This window comes from Syzygium oleosum, unplaced genomic scaffold (genome assembly GCF_021117445.2).
Source record: "Syzygium oleosum isolate NSW1041296 unplaced genomic scaffold, Sole_v2.1 Sole_v2.12, whole genome shotgun sequence".
Taxonomy (NCBI): domain Eukaryota; kingdom Viridiplantae; phylum Streptophyta; class Magnoliopsida; order Myrtales; family Myrtaceae; genus Syzygium; species Syzygium oleosum.
Window position 1 is genome coordinate 5,362,205 of NW_026607496.1, and position 24,981 is coordinate 5,387,185.

Below are 24,981 nucleotides of genomic sequence, written 5' to 3' on the forward strand. Positions count from 1 at the left end.
CATCAGAGTTTTTATGATCCACCAAAAGAACATGTACATTAAGAACTCAGCCAACCTGACGAACTATCAACAACCTTATATACAACTCCCAAAAATCATACTCAAAATCTAACTCCCAAAGGTCCCTGCTATAGCACTCTCGTATTAACGGCCGCTAGCCGAGGAACCTGAAAAGATTGGGAAAGAGAGGGATGAGCAATCACAGCTCAGTGAATAATACAAATCTTCTAAGGAGATCGAGCAATCACTATGCATGTGTATAAAGCAATACCAGAACTTCATAAGCCAAACTCAAGGTTTAAAATACATATAGAATTACATAAGAGTTGTTTCATTTCATCAAAATTTTGTACAAGTCACAAATACATATTTAAATTCACCATCACTATTCAAACTATCTATGGTCAAATCTTTTGATCAATCTCTATAAAAGCCACGTCAATGGTCCATTCCATTGACTAATCTATTGCTCAATTACTACTATGGTCACGACACAATGCTTGGTGACAAGGCGACCAAGATTCCCCCCTTGGCAAGTTCTCCATCTATAAAGCTGGTGGCTCGACTCAGAAAGATATCCTAAACAGGTATACATACCCCGAAACCCCTACCCGGGTTCATAGTCATATTGAGCATCAAACAATCATCATCCAATATCAGAAATCCAATCCATAATACATTTCACAAACCAAACAAATAACTTTCTCGCAACACGGCTCATCCGCCAGAAATATATTTCGTAGAGCATTTCTTAAATCATTTCCAAACTCATTTCATAAACTAGTTCGTAACGCGATACACATATGTATCCTTTTACAATACATTTCCAAAAATGATTCCCAAATCATTCTCAAATACTAAAAAGTAGTAAATACTCGATCCCGATTTATGCAACAAAATGCTCTTTTAAGTTATATATATATATATATCAAATCATAATTTCTTTGAGACATGGTTTTTATAAAACCAAAGAAGAGATAGTACCACTCACTTGGGAATACCCGAAACCAACAACACGCAGCTAAATGAGTTGATGATCTCGTAATCCTAACAATTAAACGAGAATCGACGTCAAACCAAGCAAAATACTACGATAACTACGCAATGGCTATAGTAAGCTTAAACGCTAACAAAATAACACTTACGCGCTAACAAAACTCACAACCAAAGCGGCTATTCAAAATTATCCGTAATGCGGAACTTAATCGTGAAACCTGATCGCTCCGTAATTCTCTCCATCGTACTCCGATCCTAGCAAACTTATAGTCAAAAGAAAGCTCATTCAGAGTATTACAAAAGCCCCAGCTTGGCCGCCCCAAAATTGAGCCGAAAACCTATGAAATATGGCCTGAAGGTTGCCGGACGTGTACTATTCACCTAACGCGGAAAACTTCAAAAATTCGTTTCGGGCAAACGGTAAATCCAAATCGAGATCCGTATAATCTCACAGCTCCACGACACCCTAAACTACTAATTCTATACATATGCGCAGCTCAACGACTCAAAAATCGGACTTCACAGCTTGAATTTCCCAAAATTTCGAATTTAAACCCTAAATCAGAAAACTTTTTCGATCGGACGAATGAGGGGCGCGAGTGCTTACCGGGCGTTGCAATACAAAGTTGATCCGAATTGGCGAGGCTCCCGTGACGTGAGCCTTTCCCCTTTCTTCTTCTTCCTTTTCTTTCTCTCTTTTCTTTCCTCTCTTTTCTCTGTTTTCAACAGTTCATGCTCTTGGTTAAAAAGGAAGAGCCGAGCGTCCACTGTTGCTGCTTTTTGACTTTTTGACCCTTTTTTTTTACACAAATATTACATTCATCCCTCCTTAAAAGAAATTTCGTCCTCGAAATTTGAATTTACCTCAACTTTCAAACAAGTGAGGGTACTTGCGTCTTGCCTCCTCCTCAAGCTCCCAAGTGGCCTCTCTCTCAGTGTGGTTCAGCCATTGTATCTTTACATGAGGAATGGTCCGCCGTCGCAACACCTGATCCTTCCTATCGACGATGCGAATAGGCTGCTCCTCATATGTCAAGTTCTCCCTTAATCTCAATGGTGTAAAGTCTAGTACGTGTTCAGGATTTGGGACATATCTCCACAACAAAGAGACATGGAACACATTATGAACACTTGACAGTGCCGGTGGCAAAGCCAGTTTGTAAATGACTTCACCAATCTTCTCTAAGATCAAGAATGATCCCACGTATCTTGGACTTAACTTCCTACGTGTGTCAAATCTCATAACACCCTTCGTAGGTGAAACTTTTAGGAGTACATGATCCCCCATGCTAAATTTTACCTTACGTTTTTTAAGATATGCATAACTTTTCTGACAACTTTTAGCCATTTTAAGATATTCCCGAACCAACATAACTTTCTCTTCTGACTGTTGAATGAACTCGGGGCCGATTAGTCTTTTCTCACCAATATCATCCCAACAAATAGGGCTTATGCATTTTCGGCCATACAAAGTTTCAAAAGATGCCATCTTAATGCTGGAATGATAGCTGTTGTTATAAGAATATTCTGCCAAATGTAGATGTACATCCCAAGAACCTCCAAAGTCAATGGCGTAGGATCTCAACATATCCTCTAATGTCTGGATCGTTTTCTCTGACTGCCCATCTGTTTGCGAGTGAAAAGATGTACCCAAGTTGAGTTTAGTACCCAATGCTCATTGTAGACTCCTCCAAAAGTTAGATACAAATTTGGGATCCCTGTCAGAAACGATGTTTCCTGGAACTCCATGAAGCTTCACTATCTCATTAACATATCGTTTTGGGGGGAAGAACAGCATCGGTGCCAAAACTTGTGTACGGAGGCCACTTTGGTGCCAAAACTTTCAATCGGATCACTTAAGTGCTAAAAGTTGTGAAAAACGATCACTTAAGTGCCACTTCGCCGGAAATCCAACGTGGCATTTTTTTTATTAATTTCTCAAGCTGATGTGGCTCGCTGGAGGCCGATGTGGCTCGCCGGAAGCTGATGTGGCATTTCTTTTCTTCTTTTTTTCCTTTTCTTTCTTTTTTCCTTTTTTTTCTTTTTTTTTTCTTTTTTTTCTTCTTATTTCCGATGGCCGGCATCCGGCCACCGGCCACCGGCCATGGCTAGCCTCTCCTGGCCTCGCCTTCCTCCGGGCGAGGCCCGGCGAGGCCGCCGTGGCCTCGGCGAGGGCTGGCCTCGCCGGATCTGGCGAGGCGAGCCCTCGCGGGGCTCGCCCGCCCGGGCGAGGGTCGAGGTCGCTGGGCGGGGCGAGCCCGGAGAGAGGCTCGCCTCGCCGGCGAGGCCAGGCGAGGTAGCCATTGCCTCGCCCTCGCCGGGGCTCGCCCCGCCCGGGCGACCTCGAACCTCGACCCTCGCCGGGTAGGGGCGGAGCCCCGCGAGGGCTCGCCTCGCCAGATCCGGCGAGGCCGGCCCTCGCCGAGGCCACGGCTGCCTCGTCGGGCCTCGCCTTCCTCCGGCGAGGCCCGGCGAGGCGGCCGTGGCCTCGGCGAGGGCCGGCCTCGCCGGATCTGGCGAGGCGAGCCTCGCCGGGCTCGCCCCGCCGGCGACCTCGACCCTCACTTGGGCGGGCGAGCCCCGGTGAGGCTCGCCTCGCCAGATCCGGCGAGGCCGGCCTCGCCGAGGCCACGGCGGCCTTGCCGGGCCTCGCCCGGAGGAAGGCGATGCCGGCGAGGCCGGCCATGGCCGATGGCCGGACGCCGGCCATGGCCGATGGCCGGACGCCGGCCATGGCCGATGGCCGGACGCCGGCCATGGCCGATGGCCGGACGCCGGCCATCGGAAATAAGAAGAAAGAAAAGAAAAAAAAGAAAAGAAAGAAGAAAATTAGAAAAAAATATTTCAAAAATTGAATTATACACATGGAAATGTCGCGTGTCATTAAAATTTAAATATAAAAGCCACGTATTAAATTTGATCGGAATTTCTCGCCGTTGGCACTTAAGTGATCGTTTTTTCTCCGATTTGGCACTTAAGTGATCGCCGGCGTAAACTTTTGGCACTTAAGTGATCCAAATGAAAGTTTTGGCACCAAAGTGGCCTCCGTACACAAGTTTTGGCACCAATGTTGTTCTTCCCCCTATCGTTTTGCCATGTCTTCCATTGAAAGGCTGAATCGATATGACAAAAAGTGTGCGGACATAGTCAATCTATCAACAATCACTCATATAGCATTCTTACGGCTTGGCATTCTCGGTAGACCAACTACGAAGTCTGTGGTGATACGCTCTCACTTCCATTTAGGTAGCTCTAGAGGGTGTAACTGTCCACCTGGTTTCTGGTGCTCAATTTTTACTTGCTGGCAAACCAGGCATTGGTCGACAAATTTGACAACATCCTTCTTCATGTTGACCCACCAAAAGTTCTCTGTCAAGTCCCTATACATTTTAGTGCTTCCAGGATAAATTGAGAATCTAGTGTTGTGAGCTTCTTGCAATATCTCCTTTTTTAGTTTTGAATCATTGGGAACACATAGACGACCACGAAACTTCAAGGATCCATCTACGTGTATACTGAAGTCTGCTTGTCCTCCAGCTTCACGCCTTCTTTGAATTTCTGCAATTGGGGATCTTTATTCTGTTTAGTTTTAATTCTGTCAATCAATGTCGGTTGTACTCGAAGATTAGCTAACCGAGCACCAAGTTGATGCATTAATACCTCCAAGTCCAACTTCCCCATGTCTTCAAGAATAGGCTTTTGAGAAGTAAGTAAAGTTGTCATATTTCCTAAAGACTTATTACTCAAGGCATCCGCTACCACATTAGCCTTTCCTGGATGGTAATTAATAGACAGGTTATAATCCTTCAACAGTTCTAACCATCTTCTTTGCCTCATGTTTAGCTCTTTCTGAGTAAAAATATACTTCAGACTCCTATGATCGGTAAAGACTTCACATCTTTCACCATACAAATAGTGACGCCATATTTTTAAGGCAAACACAACCGCTGCTAGCTCGAGGTCATGAGTGGGGTAGTTCTTCTCATGTGTTTTCAATTATCTAGAAGCATATGCAACAACTTTATCATCTTGCATAAGAACACAACCCAAACCTTCTTTAGACGCATCACAATAAATTATGAAGCCAGCAGTTCCTGAAGGTAAAGTCAATATAGGAGTTGACACTAGCTGCCCTTTTAACTGTTGAAAACTGCTCTCACATTGATTTGACCATACAAATTTAACTCTCTTCTGAGTTAGACGAGTAAGTTGACCAGCGATCTTTGAGAATCCCTCCACAAATCGTCTGTAATAGCCAGCTAGCCCAAGAAAACTTCTCACTTCTGTAACATTAATAGGGCGATTCCACTAAACAACTGCTTTAACTTTCTTTGGATCCACTAATATGCCATCCTTCGAGATTACATGACCCAAGAATTCTATATGATCAAGCCAGAAGTCGCACTTATTGAATTTAGCATACAACTTCTTTTCATGCAAAGTCTGTAGGACAAACTTCAAGTGTTGTTCGTGATCCTCCAAACTCTTCGAAAACACTAGAATGTCATCGGTGAACACCACAATAAATTTGTCTAGATACTTCCTGAACACCCTGTTCATCAAGTTCATGAAAGCAGCAAGGGCATTTGTTAAACCAAAAGGCATGATGAGAAATTTATAATGGCCATACCTTGTTCTGAAAGTAGTTTTAGGCACATCATCTACTTTTATCTTCAATTGATGATACCCAGAACGAAGGTTGATCTTAGAAAAGACCTGAGCTCCCTGAAATTGATCAAATAAATCATCAATTATGGGCAAAGGATATTTGTTTTTTATCGTTACCTTGTTAAGTTCTCGGTAGTTTATACAATGCCTCAAACTACTGTCCTTCTTCTTCACAAGTAAAACTGGAGCTCCCCAAGGCGAGACACTAGGTCTGATGAAACATTTATCCAAAAGCTCTTGCAATTGTGTTTTCAATTCTTTCAACTTAGCAGGTGCCATCCGATACGTTGCCTTAGAGATTGGTGCTTTACCGGGCATCAATTCAATACAGAACTCAATTTCTCTATCAAGAGGCAAACCTGGTAAATCCTCGGGAAACACATTGGAAAATTCTCTAACAACCGGAACATCTTCCAACTTTACTACAACCTTACTTGTGTCTTTTACACAAGCCAAATAACCACAACAACCCTTTCTCAAAAGTTTCATCGCTTGCAAAGCCCAGATCAACCTTTGAAAAGTGTCTTTACAACTTCCCGAAAAAGAGAATTTGGGTTGACTCGAAAGTCTAAAAATCAGTTTCTTTGAAAAACAATCAACATAAGCACGGTATGTGGATAACCAATCCATCTCTATAATAATATCGAAATCTTGAATATTTAACTCCACTAGATCCATAGGCATTTCAACATTATTAATCAGGAGCACACATCTCTTCAACACATGATCAACAACTAAGAAATCACCAGTAGGAGTATCGACACGCAATTCATATTCAAGAGGCTCAGGTAACACATCAAACTTCTTTTTAAATTTAGTAGAAATAAAGGAATGTGTAGCACCATGATCAAACAACACATAAGCACATTGCGGGGCAATAGAAATATTACCTGCAACAACTGCGTTAGATGCTGCCGCATCCTTCTCTATCATCGCAAAGACTTTCCCACTTGTCCTCTGTCTTTGCGGGTTCTCTTGGGGCTTACCAACTGAAGGAGCATTCCTTCGCATGAAACAACTATGTGCTAGGTGTCCTCGTTGTCCACATAGATAACATGATCTGCTATCAGATGTAGAATTCCTTTCTGTAGGACAATCACGCCGCATGTGTCCTACTTTCCCACATAAGAAGCACACTCATGTTTTCCAACGACACTCACCGCCATGATGCACTCCACATGTAGTACACAGGTTCCGACTATTCTGGGCTCTAAACTTCCCAGGTAGGTTACTTCCTCTTCAATTACTATTGCCACTTATACAACTTCCTTGAAACTCTGTGAATTTAGGCCTCTTTTGTGGATGAGCACCATGTATGTCACGCTCCAATTTGTATTGTTTCACCTTGATCGCTCGTTCCAAGACATCCTTGTATGTGGTCAGCTCAAGAGATGCGAGCTTAGAACGTATATTAGGCCGAAGGCCTCTTTGGAAATGTTTAGCTTTAAGTTCCTCATTAGACACATAATGTTCCGCAAACCTACTTAACTGGTTGAAGTGGCCTGCATAGTCCATTACTATAGAGTGACCCTGAGATATGTGTATGAAGTCGTCGCTCATCTTCGCTTGGAATGACCTCGGGAAGAATTGAGTGTTGAAGGCCTTTGTAAAGTCTTCCCAAGAAATTGTCGCATCTACGCTTCCCAGGGCGGGTCTAGTCCCTTCCCACCAATACTCAGCTTCGCCCTCCAAACATTGGGTGGCAAAGTCAACCTTTCGATCATTGGGAACTCTTTCGGTTCTAAAGATCCCCTTCATTCTTCTAATCCAACGTTCAGCCAATAGAGGATCCGATTTCCCATTGTAAGTAGGTGGCTTCGCCTTTCTCAACTGGGCAATTGTATATTCTCTATCACCTTCAGTCATAGCGGTTCCACTCCCACCTAGATCCTTCAACTGACGATAAAAGTTAAGCACTACTTGACAAGTCTCAGATAAATCGCATTGGATGGTAGGCTCAGGAAGTTCATCACTTGCATATTGTGAGTCGGGGCTCCTTTCAAATCTATCCTCCAGTCTCCTTTTTGAAGCCGAGCCTCGAGAACCTTGAGGCATATCTCTAGTGTCAGGGATAGTGACTCGCTTGCCTTTACTGTTCTTACGAAACGAGGCAAGTGTCTCCGAGTCGGAATGCATGATAACCTGAATCCAAACGTAACAAAACCTTAGCACCTAGAAGATAACACGCTATAACTATCACACAATCTCACAACATCCCATAAATCTTACACCCAAACAGATCACAACTTAAGCTCTAATACTAAAAGATGTTAGACCCCGAAAATAACTAAAAAATGGGGATGATACGGTCGTCCTTCCACACGAAGGACGCAGCCTCAACAATAACCAACAACCTGTTATCAACACATACACACACACACACACACACACACACACACATTTCAAATCACATATATATCAGATAAACTAACAGGTTGGTTACAACATCATAAATTCTATAGTCCACCAAAAGAACATGTATATCAAGAACTCAGCCAACCCGACGAACTATCAACAATCTTACATACAACTCCCAAAAATCATACCCAAAATCTAACTCCCAAAAGTCCTTATGATAGCGCTCTCGTACTAATGGCCGTGTCATCCCCATTTTCTAGTTGTTTTCGGGGTGTGACAGAAGTAAAATGTGATAATGAGAGGTCTTGGGGAAAAAAAATCACTGGGATTGTCGTGTTAACTGGGTTGAATTAGAAAAGTGATTATGAGAGGTTCGAGGGGCTGTGCAAAGCTTTGGGAGATAGGGAATGTGCTCATGAAAATGATATGCCTTGCTTGTATAAGTCCATTTGAATTTTGTCATTTGTCTCAATTTATATTGATTTTTTTGCAGTGAACATGATTTATAGGTTTTTTACATTTTTTATTTTATTTACTAATTTATTTATTGTTTAATTTGCTTTTTTAATTTAACATGAAGTTGTTGTTCAAGTAACGTATACATGTGAAGAGCTTAAAGTGAGTTAAATGGATGGGTGTGGGTTTTCCTAAAATATCAATGTGTTTTGATAATATGGGTTGGGTGGGAACTGGTTGGGTTGGGTATAGGTCATCAAAATTGCATTGCGAAGAAATAGATCAAAACGGGTTAAATGGATCAATATGAGTCAGATCATATTAGACTCAACCCACCCATTTGACGGCCCTAGTTGTAAAATATGGTAATCGGGTTCGTGGTCCTAAATAAACTCAAGGAAAAGATCATTAAAATTTAAATATAAAGTAGACAAAAGTGCTTTTGCTTATGCAACTTGCAGAGAAAAAGCTGCTCCATTGTGAGAAGGAAAAGTGGGCATTTTTGTCATTCACCCGAAAAGAAAAATTTAAAGTTGATGAAACTTTTTTTTTCTGTTCCAAAAAATTGCTCATGTTTGATGGAGAATTGGTTGTGTAAGTGGGTGGGGACCGGAAATAATTTTGTGCAAACAAATGGGGGGCACTATCCTTTTCAACCAAGTTTGCAAAAAAGCTAGCAATAATCTTAGTGCCAAACAATCAATACCACGAAAGATTAGTGGAATGGTTGGAATAGCCAGATTTAGAAAGTGAAATTGGTTCTTCTTTAGGAGTTCAATTTAGTTGGTTTCCCTTGTGATTGGAGAATCAATTAGAATATCATCTCATAAACCGATTTTTTGCACTAATTTTAAGCATTTACTCAAGATTTCTTTTTCACTTAATGATTCATATAATGTTTTTCGAGGAAGGACCCAATCAAGTTACAAGTCAAAATTTTCATGTTTTATACTAGATATGTATATTAAAGGAAGAAGATAAAAACTTCTAAATAGAATTGTATGGATGATAATAAAAATGACTCAACAAGTTTTTTTTAGTGGGCTTCTGAAATTGAATATGGCGATCCAACATTTCTCCGATTTATGTATGCTCAATTCACATAATTTTTTTTAATCAGATATATTTTATCTGATGTGAAAAACTTTTGAGTGAATAATGCTCCCAATTCATGATGGTGCAATCAGTAATGCACATTTTCCCTTTTTTTTTTTTCCAAAACAAGTGGGGTAATTTTACGGGAAGTCTCACTATATTCTGCACAAAGACTGTTCAGAGCTAGAGGAGTCCCATTGGCCACTAGGCAATCAACAAAGCAGCACCAGGATTTAGAGAACCAAGACAAGACATACACGACATTATTATAAACATGTCATGTGGCCCTCTGTACTTTTACTAATGATTATTGCTCAGAAGACTAAACCAAAAGAGCCTGCACAAAAGATCCAGGTCACCCAACACTCTCAGCCACCTTTGACATTATAAATTATTCTTTTCCCTGTTCTCAATAAAAATCAGCGGGACAAGCAGGTAAACATTGGAGTGTGGAAACTTGCGACTTTTTTACATAATTATAATAGCAACTCCTACCCCATAAAAATGGGATAGATTTTAAATTGAATCTAAGCATGTACTTAAAAAATTTTATCTTAATTTTCGTCGGGATCTTGGAATCATTAGAATGTAAAACTTTTAGATGGTATTCTCTCTCTTTAAGGAAGACAAAGATATAAGGAGAATTTGGCGTGCAAGGCGTGCGGAAACGTTACGAGCAAACAATTTCTAATCCACTTAATTTTGTTGACGAGTAGCATTTATTCATACCAATTTGAGAGAATTTATGTTTTTCAAATGTACTGTCTATCTCGTTGTGTATGATCAATGTATTAATCAGATTTCTGTTTTCTCGAGTAGAAGTATCGAATGAACTCTATTAACTAGACCTTCATGTTCATTTTGGTTCGCACTTTACTGGTTTATGAGATTAAATGAAGTAGTACACATATTCGAAACTTATGCATGAGAAAGTGTAGATTCATTTCATTGGAATAGAAAAGGTCGACATGTTTGATTTTAAGTTCAGCTTAGTATGTTACTGTGACGGCAGGCTTTAGCTCAGGTGAAAGACCAAGAAAATTACCATGTTCTGAGAAAGGAAAAGAGGAGTAGTTTTGAGATTTTGTTTTAAGATTGGTTGCTAAAGCTGTCGGTTTTTCATAGAATATCGAACTGAACATGTGGTGGAACTTCACATTGAATCCTTCTTTTGCCTCTAGCTAGAAAAGAAAGCAGTAAGGGTGCTACTTTAGCCAGCAGCATTAGCCAAAAACAATCAGAATTAATGTGGTGTAAACAGCGACCGAGTTCGTTTAATCATCCGAATCCTGCAGCCCGTACCAAAATCTTCCATGGACCGGTGAATCTTTCAGAAAAGAGCTTTAAAATTTTTAGCTTTTACCTTGTTAATTTTGACTTTTGAGCATATACAAAAGGTTCAATGGCTGGCACTGTGGACAAATTCATTTCGCAAGCGTTGCTTGATACCTTCAAGACTCAAGCCCGTTACGGATAAACACAAATCGCAACGTTGTGAGGAAATAAGCATCCGGTTATATTCAAGTGGGTTTAGAATCCGGACATCGGATGGCAATGCGAACTAAATGCTTTCTTTGAACATTCTCCCCTCACTATGACCTAAACCTTCATACCTTCTCATCAAATGTATACACACATAAACCCCTTAAAGAGACAGCACTTTTGGATTAATGACCAGGTGTTGCTGAATGATCCCACGCATCCGTTAACCTTAACAAATTTTGCAAAATCCCACTGAGGCACTTTCACTGATAGTGCATAGGTTGCATCTGGAAATAAGGATCGAACTGGGCACCGTAAAGTCCCCCCATGAGGAATCTTTGCTCATGCAACTTATTCCCGTAAGAAGAAATCCCGCGAAATGGTCCTAAGGCAGCGTCGATGCCTACTTGGTCATATGCAGTCGCCAACCCTCCGTTCGACCGGTTGTTCCAGCACAAGAGATCTTTGCTCATCTCTTCGATCTTTGGATGATGATCATGTGGCTGTGCTTGTAGCGGTAGCTTCGTGATCGTGGAAGAATCGTCAGGCGAGGCGGGTTGCCTTTTGACTGGCGAAGGTGGGTCACTATCTGGGAGATGAACTGTTGTGATGTCGTGAATGCTCGATCTTCGCTTGTCCTTTCCTCCCGTAAGCTGTCTGATGAAGTATTTTTGGGCATGACTGGCCACCTGAGTCGGAGTCCTAGTAGTCACGAAGTAGCGCGAGATGTTCCTCCAATCCCCTTTCCCGTACTTCTTAAGACCCATCAAAAATTGCCTGCAGGACCATCGCCAGATGCAACATCACAAACCGCACTTACATTTAGTGCTGGAAATATACATTTGGACATACTAAAGATTTCAGTTAACCAGAGCTTTGTCTATGTTTAATATACAATCTTGAAACATTTTACAGGTTTCATGCTAATATCCAGCTGCAGCAGAAACATGAAAGGGCTTCACAGCATTTCAGACCATCTATCTGAAGAGGTTTAACCCGACACATGCATATACATTCTTGCAAAGTTGGAAAAAGATGCAGACTCAAAAATTAAGTAAAAGAGCATGATTCAGCAGCTAGAATTCCAGGTGAGGTAGTCCATAACAAGTAACAGCACCAAAATTTCAGACTTTCTGAGTAAATTCCAGACCTTGATTCAACAATTTTTTTTTTGGTCGATCTTGATTCAACAATTAACAAAGCATATATTTCAATTGAAGATGCAATTTGATTGCGAAGGCTCCACAATTACCTGTGCTCTTCTTCAGTCCACGGAACACCTTTCTTTCTCTCCTGATCAGAGGGTTTTGCCGAAGTGCCTCTCTTTCCAAGAGTACTGTACAATTGCTTCAACCCATCACAACCATTGTTACTATTGAGCCACTCCAATGTGAAGGAGTTGCTCCCATATCCCGGAATCGGAATGAGCCCGGCTTCGATGTCACTCACATCTTCCTCCAATTCCCTATACTGCTTCATCACGTCGCCCACCGTCTTCCCGGGGATCATAGCCGCCACTTTCATCCACCTATCCGGTGTGTCTTTATCGTACACTGCCAACAAGTTCTCGAATCGCTTGTTCTCCTCAGGGGTCCATCTCGTCCCCTTGCTCTCCTGGAACAACCAGTTTGAATTCTGGAGGTACGATGCCGGTGATAGGATTTCGATTTCCCGATTCATCTCGCGTGAAACTAATAGCATCAGGACAGCACGAAACTGAGGTGCATAAGGCTACTCAATGTCGCAGACAAATACCGATTCCCTCATTTAGAAAGTTCAAAGAGCAAGACACAGATATTGGTTAAAGCAGAGGGAAGCACAGGGGAAGCTTTTAAGAGGAAAAGGAAGATTGGAAATCAAAGGAGCATTTTGAAAGGGAATCTAAGGCCCCCTTTTGCTGTTGAGCATAAATCTGAGAATCTAGAAAAGACCCAACTTTCCAAAATCCAAGGGAAATTCCAGAAACAAAAGGAAAAAAGAGAAAGCGAGGCCTCTGTTTTGACTATTGATATAAACCCTAGACTTCCCTATCAGATCCAAAGAGCGCAATAGGCACAAGAATCATGAAAGAAAAGCGAAACCCAGATCAGATTTCGCGAGGTGGATTCAAAATGTGGTGCCAATTTCAAAACTTGAAGCTTCCAAAGTGAAGTTCAGCAGACTACTACCCTCTGAACAGACCCAAAAGGTCTGAGAAAACCAGCGGAAAGAAAATAAACAAAAACAGAGAGGACCCAGCAGAGAAAGAAACAGGAAGGAAAAGGGAGTGATTATGGAGGGATTGAAGTAAAGTGAGAAAAGTATTGTGCTCCCTCGCTTTTCTTTTCTTTTTTCTTTCTTTTCTAAGCTTATTGAGACTCAAAAGCAAAAGCCAAGACAGAGAGCAAACCCCCAGAGGTGAACACAAGAATGCGACCCTCCGTAAGAGGGGATCTATCTATCAAAATCTCTCAATGGAGGAAACGCCTGTGCGACGACTCAAAGGACAGAGAAGAATTGGGGGGGGGGGGGGGGGGGGTAGGAGGGAAGAGAGAGGAGGGCGAAAGGGAGAGGTCAAAGTTGTTGTGTTGTGATTGGTGGGGGGGGTGGTGTGTGGGCGCAGATGCTAAAAACAAAACAGGAAAATAATAGATTAATGTAAAATTTATTCATATAATAATTGAAAGAGATGCCCAATCAAGTGGGACAATCGAAAAGGACATTGTGGGATGGGCCAATTGACAAAGAAGGTGCATGTTGGCTCTGTTGGTAAAAGATGAAGGAGCCAATTAAACAATTGATCTCGACCGTAGTGAAGGGAAGTGCTGAAGTTTAGGTGAATTTAGACAGAGACAAACTGATATGGCAACCACAAAAAAAAAAAAAAAAAGAAGAAGCAAAAACAATGACAGACAGACAGACAAATTGAGAAGAAAAATGGTATCCAATAGCTGAAGCTGGAGGAGGAGGAGGGTTGTTTCGATAATCACTCGATAAACCGGTTTCAATGAGATCGATACTAATTGAATCATGAAAAAATAAATCTCAACGGTTCAGGATGAGTTATGAAATTTATTATGTATTATAACAATTTGCATTCGAATTTGACAAGATGCATGCAGTTACCATGCCTTACAAATTGGGAATCATTTCTCAAGGGCCGCGAAAAGATTTTGAGGAGGAGAAGCGATAAAGAGAAAGGGTGTGGTTCATGAGGGCTGCCCCACCCCTTTCGAATAATGGTGTAGTGTTGAACATCTAAAAATTGGAGAATTGTTACTATGGCTTATGTGTAGATGGTATTAGTGTAGTTCATATTTTCATTTGTTGGGATTAGAATATTGAACAAAATAAACATGAGAGGAGTGTCAAGATTCAAGCTTAGGACTTACACTGCATATAGGATTAGCAATATTGGACATGACCCATTGCACAAAGCGAGACAAAACGCCAATTACCAAAGGAAAATCCGACTATGATACAACACAATACATTCAGCCCGTATGTTGACAAAAATTAAGACATTCACATCATAACTCAATTGTTTAATGTCCAATCAAAATTATGATATTTCGAAATTAACGCGCATGAGAAGCACAATAATTATGATATGTCAATAACAATTATTGTCAGCCCCTAACTCTAATTGGCAATTTGAACTACACCCGAATCGATAGCCAAAACAAAAAATAATTTCCACCAATTAGGGTTATACGGACTGCTTGACAACTATTCTTCCTCAGGAATCTGTGGGAGCTTCATGATCATGATTCTTTCATCAATCAGGGGTCCAGTGCATCTTAAATTCGACAGAGAACTTATTGAGCCTTTAGATAGGAAAAACAACTCGAGCTTTCGATCAAAATATGCGATTAGTGGTTGGTTTCATCCACTAATTAACTCGACCAAGTTGACTATGAAGATGATACCCTCCCCATTTTGATAAAGTAAAACCAAAAGTGGTGATGACCCACACGAAAGAAAATAAATATGAGATTAAGCTCCAAAATGGGTAAGTTTGGCTTTAAATGAAATAACCCATTTTAGAAACACCGTGTTAGAAACTATACTCAGTCTATAATAAAGCCATGTTTCAGAGAAACATTATGTGAAGCATGGTCATGAACTCTCTCTCTCTCTCTCTCTCTCTCTCTCTCTCTCTCTCTCTCTCTCTCTCTCTCTCTCTCTCTCTCCACAATCATTCGGAAGCTAATATTTATTAATTTAGGTCAAGGATTAATATTGCTTACAATCCCATTTCACGTTATAGTCTAATGGTACTTAATAGTGTTTAAGCTAAGTAAAATACATTAGATGATGAAATCTTTCTGACCTGCGGAATTCAGTATAGTCTATTTAAAGAGCACTTTTCAAATGATCTACTTTAATTTTCTCCTTATTACCTCGGAGATTATTGAACTTATGCCAAGTCATCATGGCTATTTATACAAAGAGCAACGGATTAAATTTATATGTCATTGACAATTCAAACCCTTTTTGCTAAAGGGTCCGAGAAATCAAACCTTTTACTTCTCTCAATTAAAAAGAGCTTGTACAAAATTGTTGATGTTGACGGATATGATATATAATAACCTAATGCCTTTGGTCAATGGTAAAAATTCTTAATTAATAGTTCAGTTTGGCCATGTGAAAACCAACATAAATTTGTCGTCCCCTTTTGCAATTGGCCATGTTTAGGGTATATTCTCCCTCAAGAAGTGCACTCATCTCTCAGTTTGGCCATTTAAAGAAAGAAAAATAAGTTCTTTACGGTTAATACCAAAAAATTTGCTAAGTTGGTAACCCGTGCCACATTTATCCCAAAGTAATTTTCATGTCACAAGAAATCACAAACTGTGTCATTAATGTATTAGTTTGGGGTTTTGGTCGAATAAACGTATTGAAAGAAAAGTTCAAATGCGTATTGAAGAATCTAATTTTTTTTTTCTCGATTACTTTGAGCAAGTCATTTTCTTTTTGAAACAATAACAAATTTGAAAAGAAAATATTGATCAATAATTGGCCGATTTTCTTATTCCTTCTTTTATTTTTTTGGGAAAAAACCACCAAAAACCCCAAACTTTGCCATCTGTGACACATTTACCCCGAACTTTTTTTTGTGACACCAAAAACCCCGAACTTTGCTTTTTGTGACACATTTACCCCAATGTATTTAGTTCATGGGCATTTTCATCTTTTTTGCTTTTTCTTTTTTTTTTTTATTTTTTTTCCTTTTCGGCGAGGGGGGGCCTCGCCGGATCTGGCGAGGGCTGCCCATCGCCGGATTCGGTGAGGGGGGCCCTCGCCGGCGTCGAGCGAGGGCGGCCCTCGCCGGCGTCGGGCGAGGTTCGCCTTCGCCCGGGCGAGCGAGGGTGGCCCTCGCCCGCTCGGCGAGGTCGACCTCGCCGGCGCCGGCGAGGGTCGACCTCGCCGAGTCGGTCGAGGGCCGCCCTCGCTCGCCCGTGCGAGGGCGACCCTCGCCGCGCCGGGCGAGGTCCGCCTCGCTCGGGCGAGCAAGGGCGGCCCTCGCCCGATCTCGGCGAGGTCGACCCTCGCCGGCGTCGAGCGAGGGCGGCCCTCGCGCATCCGGCGAGGGCGGCCCTCGCCGGCGCCGGCGAGGGCGGCCCTCGCCGGCGTCGGGCGAGGCGGCCGCCGGCTGCCGGCGAGGGTCGCCCTTGCTCGGGCGAGCGAGGCGGCGCCGCCCGACGCCGGCGAGGCGGCCTCGCCGGATCGGGCAAGGACGACCCTCGCTCGACGCCGGCGAGGGCCCCCCTCGCCGGATCCGGCGATGGGCAGCCCTCGCCCAACGCCGGCGAGGCCCCCCCTCACCGGAAAGGAAAAAAAAAGAAAAAGCAAAAAAGACGAAAATGCCCATGGACTAAATATATTGGGGTAAATGTGTCACAAAAAGCAAAGTTCGAGGTTTTTGGTGTCACAAAAAAAAGTTCGGGGTAAATGTGTCACAGATGGTAAAGTTTGGGGTTTTTGGTGGTTTTTTCCCTATTTTTTTTATACATTTTGCATCAATAAAAGAGAGATGTCATTTTCGAACGACAATAATGTGCACAATAAACCACACCAACCACATTCAATTCATCGAACTCCTCAACCTTTACCAAGTTTGGGGCCAACTGCCGCAGATGCTAAGATGATCATTTGGTCAACTCTTTATAAATATCGACAAAAAAAGATAAAATAAAGAAACAGAACATTGATTGGTCAATGAGATTGCCAAGAGTGAGAAAGTCTAATCGCAGCAAGGAGTTACATCAAGGTACGCCATGACATTAATTCTTTGTGAATGGTCGTTCCCAATTGACTGCTAGACTGCAATAAATATTGTATGTACTTCATGATGCTAGAAGAACTTGGTAAATCCTAGCTGGTTCATCGAGTTACCACTTTTACTTACCTTGCATTGCAAGGCAAAACCTCGTGACCAAAAATTTCAAAGACCCACTTCTTGAAAAAGCCGAAGAAACCCGAATTCAAGATCACCAAACCCAAACTCCTACTCCCAAATCTCTAAATGCTAGATTCGCAAAACCAAAAATCAAATTCTTTTATTAACTCCATCTAACTTCACAAACTGAAAATGTTAACAAGTTTTAGGACTTCATTACACTTTTTAAAAAATTTCGAAACTAAATTGCATTTTTTGAGAAATTTTAAGACTAAATTTCACTTTTTGAAAGTTTTAAGAGTCAATTACACTTTCATGACAAGTTTTAAGATTTTCAGTATACTTATCACTTTATATAATCATAAACAAATTTGTGATATTGCATGAGTCCGCCGACATGAAAGTTGAACTTGGCAAGGGTTGGCACAACTGAAATTTCTTCAGCACGTCTCCTTTGGAATGCATTACTTGTCGGTTTTTGTTTGCTTTTTTTTTTTTTCATTTTATATTGCTTCTTGTCCTAAAATGTCAAGATGTGAAGGAGACGAGGGCCTCAAAAACGAAGTTCATGACGATGACCTTAACAAGTTACAAAATGGCGATCTTATTCAAACAAAGCGCTTGATGCGGCGATGTCATCTAAGACGGTAATAACTCACGTAAACTAAATCATGGCTACGAGGTTTTCGGTCAATTCGGGGGACGACTTCGTTAAACATCACTAAATAATGTATTCCAATTGACATCATCCTGGCCAGCTAGCAGGGGAAAAACAAGGACAGAGTTGACTTCTATTTATAAATCTATTATTTTCTTGTTAATTTCGTTGAATTTGACTTTTTGATGTTGAATAATGCGATAATGAGCTGCATCCGTTCCATCCAATGCGATGCTCAGGCGTTTTAGAAGAACTATGATGCCTATGTCCTATATAATCTTAAGTCGATGAGTTCAATAACATAAACATATCCAACTCACCCACCCTTCGCATAAAAATTCAAACTAATGAGTTATAAACCTACTAAGACATGCTAATTATTCAATACCGTATCAGTTCTTTGTGGTGGGACTTATTCACTTAACACTCTCATAAGTGCACCTTAAAAAAGTACGAGTTTCCTGCTTTAGGCCAGCTTCCTCTTAATTCAAGTGTCCTTTCGCACCAACATTACCGCAACGTGAATCTCTATCTTAGACTGGCCAAGTTTGGGAGGAACATCATCTAATCTTTCGACTCTCCTCCTTGATCACCTTGGCCTAGCCAAGCCTAATAGCATAACATAGTTTGCCACTTGTTGAGATAACGCAACAAAATGCAAATATTCTCACTTGGGGAGATCACAAGGAACAAATCCAAGCCCAAGTCCATCAACATTTCTAGTTGGACGCACTTTCCTGATATCTTCAGTTAAGTAAATCACCATATTCAAGTCCAAGTCCGAGTCTATCAACGCATCTAATTGGACGCACTTTCCCTCAATAGTCTAAGCCAATTAGAGGGACTTATTCTCCTAACACCCTAAATAAGTGCACCTCAACAAAATTTCCTCACAATTCATATTTCAAGCAATTTAATGATCCTCGCTAGTTAAGTTCCCATCAATTTGTAGATCCTTGCAATACAAAAAATTGGGAAAATTATCCAAAAAGTCGTAAACCTATTATATTGCGGTTAATTCAGTTCTAAATCTTTTAATAGTGCAAATTTAGTCTTTAACCTTTTGACAATTTGCCAATTTAGTCATTCTAGTCAAATTTTGTCGAAAATTGTTGATATGAATGTCGGCCATCCTACATGGCATGCTCAGCGCTGGGTAGACCAATGTTGCAATTTTTTTCAATTTTTTGAGTTTTTAATATTTTTCTTTTCTTTTTGTTTTTTTTCTTGCCGGCCCATGGGCAAGGGCCATAAAGCCCTCGCCTCGCCAAATCTTGCGAGGGCTTGGGCAAGGGCTTGTGGCCCCCTTACCATGGGCTGGCGACCCTCATCGGCCCCATGGAAAAAAAAAGAAGAAAGAAAAGTAAAGAAAAAATATTAAAAATCAATAAAAATTTAATAAAATTTTTGCAAAATTGTCCAAGTCAACATGGGCCCTCACCTAGTGTTAGCGGCCCCCTATCGGCCCTGTGGAAAAAAAAAAAGAAGAAAGAAAAGAAAAGAAATAATAAAAATCAATGAAAATTTAATGAAAAAATTCAAAAAATTTAGTGCACGTCAGTGTCGATCATACCACATAGGATGATCAGCGTCCACGGTGGGGAATTTCGGTCAAAATTGGCTAAAAGGACTAAATTGACAAATCATAAAAATATTTAAGATTACTAAATTGACACAATTGAAAGGCTTATGATTAAATTGGCCGCCACACAATAGATTTATGACTTTCTGAACAAATATTCCCACAAAAATCTAATGAGATTGTGGTCACATTTGAACCAAGGGATGAATTTGACTTCGTTTCCGTATCGTTTATAAAGTTAGATCCACTTTGGAGTTTTATCTTCAATACCTTCTTTTGGCAGCCCGGTAAGACAAGTCTGATAGTTTTGTTCAAACAAATGTGGCTCTAAGGCAGAGATGGATGCTAGTAAGTTGTTTGAGGTACAAGCATGGAGGAAGGATTGAGCATCACGAAGGTAAGAGTCTTATTTCTAAAGCTTTAGAGACAGAGCATGTCGCAAGTCCTTTGTGCGCGTGCGGCTAGATTAAACCTTAAGGCAATACAACCCCCAAAAAGAAAAGAGGCTACCTAATCAATCGGACGACCATTGTTGGCAATACGAGGTTGTAGAGGTGGCATAATGAATTATGCACCAACTTTTAAACTCAAACTTAACGAGGTGATATATAAGTTGCTTAAAAATTAAAGTGAAGATTAGAATGGATCTAATAGAGCAATTCCCAACTAAAAAATGGGTTTTGAATAAACCCGCTTTATAATGAATTTTGAAAGAACACAAAACAAATCAGGAAAACGAAATAGTAGAAAATGAGAGAGAGAGAGAGAGAGAGAGAGAGAGAGAGAGAGTGAGTGATGTGATCGTTGTTAGAGGATGGTCACAATGACTGAACGTTGTCGTCATTGACGACTGTATAGACGTTATGGTTGTTATCGTCATTGCCACAAAGAGAGAGAGAGAGAGAGAGAGAGAGAGAGAGAGAGAGAGAGAGAGAGAGATGGGTAGGGGTCCAAGTCGGATATAGACCATTTAGATCATATAAGGTGAAAATAGATCAACATGATTTAAAGGGATCAATTTGGTTCGGACAGTTGACCCATCCAAACATATCCTTCACATCCATTTGCCATGTCTATCAAGTTACAAATTCATTCTATATTATATTTTGCTACCTATTCTATATTACATTTCTTTTAGAAGGAGCATTAATTTCATGGAAAGAAAATCAAAATCTACACTCACAACAATGCATAATATTTAGGCGAAGTGTAAACCAATCTTACTTCAAACTACAACAAAAAAAAAAAAGGCGGCTACTTCATATAAATGGTAAAAGTACTTAAAAGAAGTTAAAAGCTTATGCAATATGCTTTCGTAATCTGGTTTGATTTCATCAAAAGTCAGAAACCAAATCAAACAGCAAAAAAGGCTTTGGTTTGCTTTGCGAACCACTTTTGAAAAAAGTTGTCTTGAAGTTCAAAAGTAGCGTTTCTGGGCTAAATGTGTTAAAATATTGGTCATTAAAGTAATCCACCATGGCCTGTTTTCCGGAATTTTGATTTTCTCTCAACCCATTTTAATCTTACTTTATATATATTTAATTACCCATACCGAATTGGGCCCACTAAAATTGAGTTACAAAATTGGTAGCTCTATCTTGAACTGAACCAAACCGTCGAAAATGGTTTCTTTCACGGTTTGAACATTTTTGTGCTCACCCCTAATTACTGGCCCATATCAAAGGCTCACTTTATAAAAAAATCTTCGAATACCCGTCCTCGAAAACATTCAATTTTGGATACGAGGCCCTCTGCAAGTAGTTTCATTATTCAAAAGAAAATGAAATAAATATCCTTCGCGTGCTCTTCAGTGTAAAGTAGCTGGAGAACCAATGTGCATATCAGATTACCGTGTTTGTCTTGTCAAGCTCCATGTCTGACAAGCACAGAGCTCGAACTTGTCTCAATCACACTTGTCCTGACGCAATCTCTCTGATTCTCAGTCTTTCCTGGCAGCTTATTCGTTGGAAATGATCGAAACTTCCTAAACATGTGAGAAAGATTTTGTTGTTTATACCAAAGCTTAATTACAAGCACTTGGACAGTCTTGTTCTTCCTTTTGTTGACCATATATATCTTTACCTTTACTATAATATAAAGGAGGGTTTTAATATAATGGGCATATATTACGATGCAAGGTTAGTTTTTTGATTTACTCTTTCTTCTCTATTTTCCTTTTTTTTTTGCCATCTATTATCTCATTAAGAATGAATGGGATAATTTTATTTTCAGGAATTTTGTGTAGAGTTTAATTTATGATTTAAGTAATAATTTCCTTTCAATGGATTTTATTATGTAAATGAAATTGAAATGAAGATGATACTTACTTTTGATTTCTACTTTGAATAAAAGAAATGTGCGAATTTGATTGCGTGGATCCTATATTATGGTATGGTCCAGACATAATTTGATAAAAGGACATTTTTGCCTAGATGAATTGTGCAGATAATTTTGTTAATTTGCAATAGATCAAATTACCTCCTAATAAGGAAAAAGGATATAATAAATACTCCATGTTCTTATCCCGACACGCGTACAAGTTAATTCTCTTGTGTGATTTAAACAAAATTAATGAAGAGAAAGATCGGTGTAAAAAAAATTATTAAGCATCTACGAAAATAAAATTGAAGGAAAAAATTATACTCGCTACAAAACACAAGTTTTTCACTAGTTGCGTATATATTAAGGTGACTACGTGATGGATATTAATCACATGATGTGGTCCTCTGGGAGTTTTCCGATGACTTATATATTATTTTCCAAATAAAGTTTCCTTTTCTATATAAATTAATATTCATTCTTTCAACTAACCCTAAAACTACTATGTTTATCCACTATGTTATTATGAATAAGTGGCTGAAATGGTAACAATGGGATGATGTTCTCTTGAGGATTTATAATGAAGTTACTCCAAACTCACATTTCTGCGGATTCTTATTTTCGAAATGAACTCAAACCAATGCCAAATTCAAAAAGCTAAATAGTAAAGAGATTACGGAGGTCCTGGAGAGTTTCTTAATCAGAGTTTTACTTTCTATAAGATCCACACTTTAATTTTTTTGTTCTTACTTTTGATTTCACATTACTTTTGAGCTAACATTATAGAAGTATTTTTGTGTGACTCAGTGATGTTTCGTAATTATGTTATTTTGAGTTCTTCATGTACTTTGCAAGTAGTTTTTTTCTTCTTTTGAAGCAAATTTTAATACAAATTGTATGTATTAATGAGTAAAATTTAATCAGTCTTGTGCATATGCACGTATTAGATTCTAATTTTAGGTTAAATTGGGTATGGCCAAGCGCATATGCTTACCAATGAAGTTATCAGAAAGTTATCTTTCCCGTTCAATTATTACCTTTTTCTCTAAGTAAAGATGAGTAAAAACTAAGGTAAGAGAGATCGGAAATAGGATAAAGTATTTTGTATGTCAGTTGCACAAGCTGGCGTGGTATAACCAGCCAATCACATTGTTTGGCTGATTTGTATCTCATCCTATTTGGTGCTTAATCTTGAAAACATTCAATTTTAATTGGCTTGATGCACCTTGTGCTTTTGTCACAAGATACGTGGTATAGCCGCGTGATATATAAATCCAAGAACCGTCACGCCAGTTGCAAAGATCACTTAACTTTCAGAATCGCGAAAAAAGTGATTTATATATCATGTGGCTATACCACGTATCGTGTGACAGCGACACGAGGTGCATCGAGCCAATTAAAATTAAATGTTTTCAAGATTAAGCACCAAATAGGATGAGATATACCTTTGCGCTAGCAAAGATATTTGATATGGGCCTGGCATGCCTTTAGAATGGTCTTTTCTTTTTCTTTTCTTTTTGTAACTTTTGACAACTTTTTCTACGGCCTCCAGCAATTGAATCTTTCCATTTATAGTGCAAAGATCTGATTGCGTGCCTAGTCGAAAATGTGTGAACAATATAAAAACTCTTAAAGCGTGCGAATGTGCTGTAAATGCGATACGGAGATGAAATTTCTAGAACGGTGAAAAAGGTATAATTCGAAAAGACAAGCTCAAAAGTGGGTCGCGCTGGTTATGGTGTGAACAAGCCATTACTTTTGATAAGCCTATCATATCAATTAGGAAAGCTCATTTAAGGTGATGTACTTTAGCAGAATCCATCCATTTTTGGCACATTTTGAGGTAAGTTCCTATGTTGAGCCCGCTTGTTAGTACTCATTTGGTCCATTTACAATCTTTACCGTGTTGCTAGTTTATCTGTTTTTCAGGACATATTTTCATGTTAAATTAGGGTTTCCTAGGCTTTGAAAGGTACTTATTTGGTTTTTTGTCTATCTCAGACCCTCAATATCGCCTCTTTTCTAAAAATATAAAGGGATAATATCACAAAAAATCCCAGACTAGTATATTTGTGATAAATTTACCCCAAACTATTTTTTTGACCACTAAAAACTCCAAACTGGTACATCTGTGACAAATTTACCCTACCTTAGTTTCCGTTAAATTTTACTATCAAATTACTAAGTTAAATTACACGTGGCAGTTGACAAATATACCGGTTTTGGGGTTTTACCCTCCGTTTGTCACAGATGTACTAGTTTGTGATTTTTTTTTGTATTAATTCAATTTAACGAAGGGTGAATTTGTCACAAATGTACCAATTTAGGATTTTTTATGGTTAAAAAATTAGTTTAGAGTAAATTTGTTATAAATGCACCAATTTTTTTGGTGATCAAAATATTATTTTGAGATAAATTTGTCACAGGTGTACCAGTTTAGAATTTTTCGTATTATTAACCCAAATATAAATTGCTCGAGAGTTATCTTGATTTTGCTTAGGCGTGTTGCGCATTTCGTGCGTATTTGGTCAAGTCGAAGTGACTCCTGATCTTTCAAGACGATAAACAATTTTTTGGATCCTGTTCTTTAATGGTCTTGTCAAAGAGGATAAGGAAGAAAAACATTGTAAAATGCATTGATGATTATATTAATGGATTCAACACTCTTCCACCTTGTTTCCACATACTACATGTTATATTACTTATTTTGTACAACTGGGTCCTGCCATTGTTTCAAGATGTAGATCTCGATTTCAAATTCTCAAAGCAAAAATTGGGTTGATTTGTTATTTTATTATACTTGGGAATCAAAGAAACCCTAAAAATAACGGGAGGGCATTATCGTAATATTCTTTGGCGATTGTATATGTATAGACAAAGCCAAATAATATTGTTCAAAAAAGTTGCAATTGGAAATGTGTATTAATCTCGAAACTCAATCAATACGGTGGATGGAAAATAATATAGGATACAAACTATACTTGG

The 24,981-nt window shown here is 39.7% G+C and overlaps 2 protein-coding genes across 2 annotated transcripts; both read right to left on the minus strand.

Annotated features, from left to right (window-relative positions):
- Nucleotides 1-4,500: 4,500 nt before the first annotated feature.
- Nucleotides 4,501-6,771, minus strand: LOC115672208 (uncharacterized). Its single transcript, XM_030593985.1, has 4 exons — nucleotides 5,782-6,771; nucleotides 5,627-5,721; nucleotides 5,362-5,548; nucleotides 4,501-4,845 (listed from the first exon to the last, which is right to left on the minus strand). The coding sequence occupies exons 1-4, from the start codon at nucleotides 6,769-6,771 to the stop codon at nucleotides 4,501-4,503; spliced, it is 1,617 nt and encodes a 538-aa protein (XP_030449845.1).
- Nucleotides 6,772-11,065: 4,294 nt separating this feature from the next.
- Nucleotides 11,066-13,548, minus strand: LOC115672284 (transcription factor DIVARICATA). Its single transcript, XM_030594057.2, has 2 exons — nucleotides 12,308-13,548; nucleotides 11,066-11,832 (listed from the first exon to the last, which is right to left on the minus strand). The coding sequence occupies exons 1-2, from the start codon at nucleotides 12,754-12,756 to the stop codon at nucleotides 11,319-11,321; spliced, it is 963 nt and encodes a 320-aa protein (XP_030449917.1). The 5' UTR covers nucleotides 12,757-13,548; the 3' UTR covers nucleotides 11,066-11,318.
- Nucleotides 13,549-24,981: the final 11,433 nt, after the last annotated feature.